General features: G+C 35.5%; 3 protein-coding genes across 3 annotated transcripts; 2 read left to right on the plus strand and 1 right to left on the minus strand.

The window, feature by feature from the left end:
- Positions 1–651, plus strand: LOC106759459 (protein transport protein Sec61 subunit beta). The gene has a single exon (XM_014642637.2). The coding sequence runs from the start codon at positions 108–110 to the stop codon at positions 417–419; it is 312 nt and encodes a 103-aa protein (XP_014498123.1). The 5' UTR covers positions 1–107; the 3' UTR covers positions 420–651.
- A 583-nt stretch (positions 652–1,234) lies between these two features.
- On the plus strand, positions 1,235–4,237 carry LOC106759458 (syntaxin-71-like). The gene is made up of 9 exons (XM_014642636.2): positions 1,235–1,995; positions 2,083–2,208; positions 2,995–3,154; positions 3,247–3,332; positions 3,456–3,524; positions 3,628–3,672; positions 3,787–3,849; positions 3,943–4,019; positions 4,139–4,237. The coding sequence occupies exons 1-9, from the start codon at positions 1,840–1,842 to the stop codon at positions 4,149–4,151; spliced, it is 795 nt and encodes a 264-aa protein (XP_014498122.1). The 5' UTR covers positions 1,235–1,839; the 3' UTR covers positions 4,152–4,237.
- On the minus strand, positions 4,087–8,723 carry LOC106759457 (NAC transcription factor ONAC010). Its single transcript, XM_014642635.2, has 5 exons — positions 8,405–8,723; positions 7,142–8,261; positions 6,502–6,788; positions 5,223–5,797; positions 4,087–4,234 (listed from the first exon to the last, which is right to left on the minus strand). Exons 2-5 carry the CDS (start codon positions 7,314–7,316, stop codon positions 4,135–4,137), a joined length of 1,137 nt encoding a protein of 378 aa, XP_014498121.2. The 5' UTR covers positions 7,317–8,261; positions 8,405–8,723; the 3' UTR covers positions 4,087–4,134.
- Between the last annotated feature and the right edge of the window lie 542 nt (positions 8,724–9,265).

The following is a 9,265-nucleotide window of genomic DNA, read 5'->3' on the forward strand; positions in this document are numbered from 1 at the left end:
TCTTCTAATTTTACTATTGTAACCCTAATTCTTTCTTTCTTCTTCTTCTATCGTCAAATTTCATTTCCCAATTTCTCTGCTACTTTCTTCATCCTTGCGTTTGCGACATGGCCAGAGGTTCCTCTCAGTCTCAGTCCTCCACTTCAACGACCGCCCGACCAGGAATCGCGGCTCCCCGCGGTTCGGCTGCTGCCACCGCCGGCATGCGCCGTCGCCGTGTTGCTAGTGGAAACAGCTCCACCACCACCAGTGTGGGCGGCGGCGGAGGCGGCAACATGCTGAGGTTCTACACGGACGATGCTCCCGGGCTGAAGATTTCACCGACGGTGGTGCTGGTGATGAGCCTCTGCTTCATCGGCTTCGTCACCGCCCTCCACGTCTTCGGCAAACTCTACCGCTCCAAATCTGGCGGCGCTTGATCTTACGATCCTCTTTCGGATCTGTTGTTCTGATCCACGTTGCTTTATTTTCGGCTTTTTATTCACATTTGCAATTTCAGTATTTTGTTCTTGTGAGAAGTCAAATGCGCCTTTAAATTTCGATCTATGTTGTTTCTTTATCCGATCATGTATATCAATTAGTTTGCTTGTTATCAACATTAGCTTTGTTTTTCTTTTCTAGTCCGAAATCGAATTGAGATATTCTTCTGCAGGAATGGTTTCAGAACACACCGTTAAACTGAATCAATTGAGCGACTTTGAAATTAAACAGGTGGAGTCTGATCATGTCTACCTTCATTCTAGAATGTGCTCGATGCTTGATGGTCCATCTCAATTTCGTCAAGAAACTAGGTTTTTTGGTGAAAAAATCCATATTTAGAAAGACATAGTTGTTTGTCGTATCGTTCGTTACACACGGATAGAGAGATCTTTCTACAACTTGGATTTCCAGAAGATTCAATCTAACTCAGATGTTTTTTCTTAATTTGGGTGAAATTCAGTAATTTTTCTAATATTAATATTATACTATATTTTAGAATAATTATTATAAAAACTAAAAAATAATACAAAAATCTAAAATTAATCAAATATGAGATTTATTAAAAGAAACTCTTTAGTTTCTAAATTTATTACAAAATTATATATATACTTCAACTAAAATATATTTTTTCTCGATGTTTTGGTGTTTCTATTATTAGATTTGCGTACTTACTTTATGTGATATAAATCTTATTTCACACTTATATAAAAAATAAAAAAAGAATCTTTAAAACTAATATAGAGAGCTTCCTTTGTTTGGGTCGCCGCCTTGTGCACTTGTGGACACGATGGGATGCCATTGATGGTTGAAAACGAAGAGAAAAGATCCAATTTCTGATTGAACATGATAGAAAAATAAGAAATTTAAATTTTTTATTTACAAAGTATTGCTTCATTTTCTTTCAATATTATCCTTGGTTATTTCTTTCTAAAAATTATTTTGATGGAAATAAATACATTCCTGAAACAACCAAACAACAAAATAACTTTCATCATATACATTATTTTGCTTGGTAAAATTTATAAAAAAGAAAAAAAGAAAAAAAGAGAAATTTGACTTTTGAATTAACTAACTTGATTAACAGTTAAAGCATTTATTAATAATAAGGTAACGGTAACTATAATGAGGCGAAGAAGTTAAGGGAAAGACATGCATGCATTGGCAATGGTAATGCGTGGAGAAGGGTTGTGGAAGCGAATTGTGCGTTGAACGGCTGGTTTGCGTTTGAGAGTAACAAAAAGAAGAACTTCAACAACTTTCTCTCTCCCCATTCTGTCACCGTATCCATTGCCACTCCTTATTTTGCAGAGTTTCCCCCACAGAGAATCAACCTGAGGAGAATCCACAGCAACGTCAACAATGTCTGTCATCGACATTCTCTTCCGCGTCGATGCCATTTGTCACAAATATGACAAATACGACATCGACAAGCAGCGCGAGCAAAACGCCTATGGTGACGACGCCTTTGCTCGCCTCTATGCAGCTGTCGAATCCAGCATTCAGACCGCTCTCGACGTTCCTTTCTCTTCCCTTCCCTTTTCTTTTCTTTCCGCGTTGCTTTTCTTCGAAATTCACTGCACCTCCCTCTTTGCTTCAATGCAGAAATCGGAGGCTGCTTCCACGGAGAACAACAGGGCAGTTGCTGCGGCTTTGAATGCGGAGGTTCGTCGGACCAAGGGTAGACTCATGGACGAGATTCCCAGACTGCGCAAATTGGTGCATAAGAAGGTCCACCAACCTTCTTTCTCAACCTATTCATCACCTCTAACGTTTCTCTGTTTTGTTTCTTCACTCTTTTTCCCTTATTAACTGCACTTTTATTGGCATTTAATGTATGCTACAACAAAGAACTTGTTTTTCAATCAGCATGTCAACAGGGGAGGTGATTTTGGAACATGACAGGATAAAATATTATTAACAGAAAGAAAATCAATTCCAACTTATCATTGTTTAAACTAAAATACCATATTGACATTTTGTTTTTTTTACTTTAATGTTTTTTATGGCCTTAGAAGGAATGGCCGACCTAATTGGCCCAATGGTGGGAGATTTGAGTAGTTCAATAAAAATCTTCATTTAGTTATTGCACACCAAATAAAGAAAGAAGGAAACTTTTACATAAAAATCTTCAGAAGGATGAAGATATGGATGAGATGCAGATGATTCTGATCATGAATTTGAATAATTTGTCTGGTTGAACAAGCTTAAAAAATAAGTTCCATTCTTTAGTTTTGCTTTCACTACAGTCCCTTTGTCACCGGTTGAGGGTAGGCTGGATCAAGATATTGTTTTTCTGAAATCTTTCAAATGTTCTTAATGCCCACCTTCTATTGGTGTATACGTTTCAGCGAGAAATCGATGAATGAAAATAACATAACTCCTATTAAGATATATTTTCAGAAGAGGGAAGATATGCTTCAATTTGCTTTGTGTCTTGGGTCTATGCTATCTTCAACTAGTAATAATGGAAGCAAGGCTTTGGTTGCATTTAAAATCTAATGCTAACATTAACAGGTTAAAGGTCTCACAAAAGAGGATATGGCCATTCGTCAGGATCTTGTTCTGGCATTGCCCGAGAGAATCCAAGCAATACCTGATGGTATTTCTGGTGCTTCTCTTCAAACTGCAGGATGGACTGCTGACTCATCTCAGCCATATGTCAAGTTTGACTCAGGTGATCCGCATTACTAGTATTAAATGCATTTATCATCAGCAGCATCAGAATTAATTGTTAATTATGATTGTCTCTTTCATTCACAACCTCAGAGGGACAACTTGATACTGAATATTTCCAACAAAGTGAAGAATCCAGTCAGTTCAGACAAGAGTATGAGATGCGCAGGAAGAAACAGGTTTGCAAAGTTTCTACGTTAATTGTTAAATCAGGAGCTGCCTGACGTTTATAGTCATTTTATGGTATTTGTCACAGACTGATCTATATATAGTCTTGATGAGTCAAAATTTTATTTGTACAGGATGAAGGACTTGATATCATATCGGAGGGATTGGATACCTTGAAGGAACTGGCCCATGATATGAATGAGGTTTGTTCTGTTATGCATCTATCTCTGTTCGGGAATTTTGTTGAAAGATGTTGGATTTTTTAAGAGGGTAATCTTTTTCTCATATTCCCCCAACTATGTTCAGGAATTGGATCGGCAAGTTCCACTAATGGACGAAATTGACAAAAAGGTAAAATAGATCTTTCTTCAGTCATGCTTTTCTCTGTTCAGATAGATAGATAGGTAGTTTTCACAGAACAATATCATCATGAATGCATATGAAGTGCGTGGTCTGATTACACAGGTGGATAGGACAACAGCTGAACTGAGAAACACTAACGTGAAGCTGAAGAAAACTCTCAACGAGGTAACTGACATATGATTAATTGCACTCTCCTTTCTGTGAAAACTTTCAAATTGCAAGTTTCAATTGAATTGCAATCTTTTGTTTCCCCTCCAGATAAGGTCTAGTCGAAACTTCGTCATCGACATCATTCTACTCTGTGTTCTTCTTGGAATCGTTATGTATTTATACAAGTAAGCTGAGATTGTGTTCCTCATAACAAAACTAACAGAGTGTTTATTAATTTCTTTATTTATGCTAATTCTGTACTCCCTCGTCTGCTGGCTAATACGACATCTTCTCTTTATTTCAGTGCTCTGAGGTGACTTGATCTTGAATCATTTCCCTTGTTGTGCTGGTATCCGGTTGTAACATGGTATTGCATCCTTGCGCTATCTGAGGGCTGTCACTGTAAATTTCCAACACTACATCATGGTTCAGCTGCTGGAGAATGGCAACATATACTTTACCAATGTGCTTTGTAATTCTTTGATGTATTAATGGCCACTTTAATATATCATCGCTCTTTTCTATAAGTCTTGCCTACTGTTTCTCTTGGCATGTAACTCTCTGCATACTAAGTTAGAAGATTGATGTTTGGGGCACACCTCTCTTCTAACGCCATTGTTACATAACCTCTCACAAAAACAACTTTTGTTATTAAATATGACCTCAATTACCATTTATGTTAAATCAGTGACGGAAATAAATGGTGCAAAGTGAACTGCAAAACTTTCTGAATGCATATAAACTTTTATGCTGGTTCGACGCTACAGTATAACGAATAGGCTCAGAGCATGTATAATAAAGAGGTCTTCATAAAAAAAAATTAATTATAATAATTAAATTAATTTCTGGAGTGGTAAAAATTGAAGTACAATTAAAAAGTTATAAAAATTGAAAATTTATAAAATTTGACCTTTCGAGTAAAACATGCAGAACAAATTAAAAGTGATGTGAAATGATACAAGTCATTTAAAAGTAAAATAAAAACTCCAGAGAAGGTATTACAGTACGCCAATACGCAGCAGCATGTAGATGTTCTTGTTACTTACATGTGACTTTTAAATAAGAAGCAACTCCTGTAGGTTGGATAGATACAAATGTTTCTACACACTATGATTACTAGGTAGGACACAGTACTAGTTGAACTGACACAGGTCACGCTCAAGAAGCTAATTGGCTGGGGCATTATTTACATTGTTTCCCAGTAATTTCACGAATACATAGAAACTTCTATACTGCCCCATGTTAGCCATGCATAAAGAAAAAGATCAATCATTCGCTTGAATATTTCGAGCTATCATCCTTCCGGTTACATCTACGTCATACCTGTGAAGTAAAAGAACGTCGACTGTCTTATAAATTATAATAAGAACTTTCAACACTGAGGGTACCTTCCTGTAAAGACTAAATCGTTAAGATCTTGAAAATCGATGCCAGTGTCTGGTGGGTTCCCGCTGAAAATGTCATCTTCAGACTGGTTTTGGTTATAGCAGTTCAATTCTCTACTGGCCAACACCCTGCTAGGTGATTCGTCCATTTTGTCCTCAGCGTTGAACTTCCTGTTAAAAGAGATGAGATTTCCATACTGTTCATCTTCATTGGATTTTCTAGTCAGTGGGTTGAAGTAACTGTCCAAAGAAGGAAATGTCATTTGAGAATTCACTTTAGTTAAACCATCTTCAAAAACTGAAACTAGATTGGTGCCTTTGCAGCCCTTAAAGCTCATATTTGGCATGTTTTCAGTGGGAGATACAGGTGCACCAACAAGAATAGAGGCTATGATCTGATAGTCTTTGTATTGATAATCAGTGATCATGTCAGCCCGACAGTTCATGTTTGTTGGATATCCTTCACTCCTCGGTAGTTTTGCAGACAGGTTTAGTTCACTAGGATTCTCTTGATTTTCACCTGATATCTTCGAAGAGTAGCCTTTATGTCGAACCCGGCATAGTACCCAGTCATCCAACTGTCACAACAAGACACATGCTTATTATTGCATGAAGTTCATGTACTATGAATAAGGTATCGTAGTTTCAGAAACACGTTTGAAAATAGTTTGAATAGACCTCACAAGTATCTTAGTAGAAAAATAATCCTAACATTTTAGTAATCCATAAATCTAATTTACGTGCATAAAACTGAGCTCTAAATTCGTACCTTTGAGAAGTTGCCCGTTTCATGCTGTTCATCAATGGAATCTATACTATACTATGCTGTTCAATTGGCTTTGTTACGAGTTTTTAGCAGAACGGTTGAAGTTTACTTAATTATGTTAAAAATTAAAGAACTGTTCGTTCTTACAATAGTTTTATATCTCCTTAAAATTGGGAGTGATATTTTTAACGATAGAATTTTTATCTCCATTTTCATAGGGACATCAGACCGACCCTTTTATCTGGACAAACAAGTATTTAACTCGGTGAAAGATTTGAGAAGATATTGTTTTTATTTAGACTGTAATATACTGCATTTCTTTATTCAAACAGTTTTAAGTTACTAGTAATCATGTCTGTTTAAACCTACTGCTAGGAAATATGAAACCAAATGGAATTGCTAGTTTGTGTGGATCAAGATCCTGTTAGAAAGAAATTCTGCTATAAATATCCTGTTGTCTTAAACTGGCTATCTTCTTCCCATGGAATCAAAATGTTTGCTTACGAGAATACCTACCCGCATGGAGCCTTTTAGCCTGGGGGATTTGGTAATTGTATCAATCAATCTATACTCATTCATGATCCAATCCGTCTTAGATCCCTTAGGAGGTCGACCTGAATAAAACACCAGAGCTTTCTTCACTCCTATGCGCTTCGATCCACTGGAAGAAAGAATTGGCTTGTCAGTTCCTGTTGCCTTCCAGTATCCTGAGGCTGCTGCCCTGTTTGGTCTCAATCCATTTGGGTACTTTCGGTCCCTTGGGCTAAAGAAATACCACTCTTCTTCTCCAAACAAAGACTTATCTGCAAATTCACAACAAAAACAAAAAAAAGGCTTCATTTTTCTCAACTGCATTCATCAACATGACTTAGGAAGTCTCTCAATAAACTTTTTTCAGAAACATTTATAAGAGAAGAAAATAAAGTAAAAAAATCTCATAAGCTAAGACTAGTTTATAATCATCTTCTCCAGAAATCTGCTTTTCACCTATGCATAAGTTATTTTCTTTGGAAGAAGCTAGTTTAAGCATAAGTTTAACACATGAAGAAAAGTTGTTAAAGTTTTAATTTTATTTTCTTCTCTTTGAAAGCATTTCGGAGAAGTTTATCTTATCCCATGGTAAACAGAAGGAGTGAGTGCATGGCGAAGGACAAACTGGGTAGCTCCCACGGGTTATACTTGTAGAGATCTATCTCAGCTATAATAGATGCTGGAAGTGGACGTGAACAGATTTTGTTTCGCAAGTAATGAACTATGAGTTCTTCATCAGAAGGGTGGAATCTGAAGCCAGGTGGAAAAGAGTAACCAGAGCCCACTTGATCTCCCTCCATCAAAGAATACTTTGCTCTTAGCAAGAGAGAGAGAGAGAGAGAGAGACCAAAGGAATCAACAAGTGCCGATAATACCAATTAGGCTGGCTTTAAATAAGAGAGTAAAGTGTTATCTACTTATCCGCATTATATATAATATGGCTCCAGTCCCATGCAGATATTACCAACATCGTGGAGAAGATACAAGGGACAGGAACCAATTATTTGCAAGTAAAGTTTGAGAGAAGACAGAGAAACCCATCAATTTGGCTTTACTCAATGAATTGACCTTCACCTACGTACTAGATAGCAACTTGCGCATGATAGATAAAGCACAATCTGCTTAACACCTCATCACCACAATGCATAGTTCTGCTATAAATTGAGCTTTGCGCAAAGTTAAAACTGAGATATAAAATTAATTTTGTGACATAATAAGTTAGTGTCACTTTCGCAACCTTATTGTAGACAGGACTCTTGTGCAAAAAGAAAAATGTAGCCAAAATGAAGCAGATTAACAGGTTAAGATACGTTGCTTGTTTGATTGGATTACACAATGCAGAAGACAAATTTAAATAGCCTCTGATACTGACTCTCTATTAATCAAAGTAAATAATAACTCCCTCCCTCTTCTAAAAAATAAAAAATCGAAAGGGTACCTAAGGCTTTTGTTTTTCTTACTGTTTGTTTGGCTAGGTTACACAACCCTCTTCAACTCTAAACAGCTATGTAGTATTTAAACTTGAGGGCATGGTGATGAATCTGATTGCATAGGTTTCTGCGCTAAGCTTGTGTCCTTGGACAACTTCGCGAGTTGTCTTATTCAAAGACATAATAAAGTTACTTCAAATGTCAAGTCTTCTAATGCCTTGAAACTTCCTCATTTCAATATTAGCCTTGTCTTCATTTCTTGTCCTTTTTTTTCCAATTTCCCAGCAGTGAAACATAAACCAAGTCTAATGGGGACTACATCAACACACGAGTTTGTGACATTGTTATTTTTTTCATTATTCAAATGCTAACGAATTAAGAAATTAAAAATAGTCGTGCTGAACTAGAATCTCGTTAACAAAAATAGAGCTAATCAAAAGCAACAGGTAAAGTATTACCTTCATTCAAACTTTTGCACAAACATTTTGGTCGCAAACAAAAACCGATGATACCCAGGTTTTTCAATTTGTTCTTCACCAGCGAAAGCACCTTTTCATTTGGAACCTACCTCGCATATGTTGTAAATAATAAATATTCTGGTTCACGTTGACACAAAAAACTTAGTTCCAATCGAGTTTCTTCCTCGTCTTTTGTCCTTAAAGACCTCAAATCCTAGGAGTTTTTCTTATGCGTTTTTTTTACGCGTCCATCACTAAGGCTGTGTTTGGATCATAACATGAATTTCGAGAAGTGAATTTTTAGTTCACCAGAAGATAGACGTGGAAGAAAGAATTTGAGATTATTTAAAAGGAAAACAAGGTGAAGTTTGAATTGTTTAGCGGATATTTACACAATATTTTTGTCATAACATTTCAACATGATGTCTAAGTATTATTTAAAATTATTTCACAATCAATAATAATAATTATAAATATTATCATAGATGAATCGTCACAAAATAATATATAAATAATGTTTAAATATTGTCAAAAAAATATTATTTAATATTATTATCATTGTTTAACTAAGAATAAAAATGATGTGATTTAGATAAATTAGAATGAAAATATGTGGATGATTTAATCGATATTATATATTTAAAAGAATATTATAATAAATAATACTATATGTTTATTGAATTATCCTTGAGTGAAATTGTGATATCTATTATTATTATACTTATTATAATTATTTTATAAGTTTATTTTAATTATTATAATTATTTTTGTTTTATTGTAATTGAGATATAAACTAATTTATATTATTATTATATTTTTTATTAACACTCAAATAAAGGTTTTGCAGTAGAAACTAGCTGG

Source organism: Vigna radiata, chromosome 4, assembly GCF_000741045.1.
Source record: "Vigna radiata var. radiata cultivar VC1973A chromosome 4, Vradiata_ver6, whole genome shotgun sequence".
Taxonomy (NCBI): Eukaryota; Viridiplantae; Streptophyta; class Magnoliopsida; order Fabales; family Fabaceae; genus Vigna; species Vigna radiata.

Bases quoted from the DNA above. Each gene is read 5' to 3' on its own strand.
- LOC106759459 (XM_014642637.2), top strand. From the start codon at position 108: ATGGCCAGAGGTTCCTCTCAGTCTCAGTCCTCCACTTCAACGACCGCC.
- LOC106759458 (XM_014642636.2), top strand. From the start codon at position 1,840: ATGTCTGTCATCGACATTCTCTTCCGCGTCGATGCCATTTGTCACAAA. The intron at 2,209-2,994 runs GTCCACCAACCT...TAACATTAACAG, and splicing joins GCAAATTGGTGCATAAGAAG to GTTAAAGGTCTCACAAAAGA. The intron at 3,155-3,246 runs GTGATCCGCATT...TCACAACCTCAG, and splicing joins ATATGTCAAGTTTGACTCAG to AGGGACAACTTGATACTGAA.
- LOC106759457 (XM_014642635.2), bottom strand. From the start codon at position 7,316: ATGGAGGGAGATCAAGTGGGCTCTGGTTACTCTTTTCCACCTGGCTTC. The intron at 6,789-7,141 runs GTTTGTCCTTCG...GTGAATTTGCAG, and splicing joins TAACCCGTGGGAGCTACCCA to ATAAGTCTTTGTTTGGAGAA. The intron at 4,235-5,222 runs GTACCCTCAGTG...GGAAATTTACAG, and splicing joins GATTTAGTCTTTACAGGAAG to TGACAGCCCTCAGATAGCGC.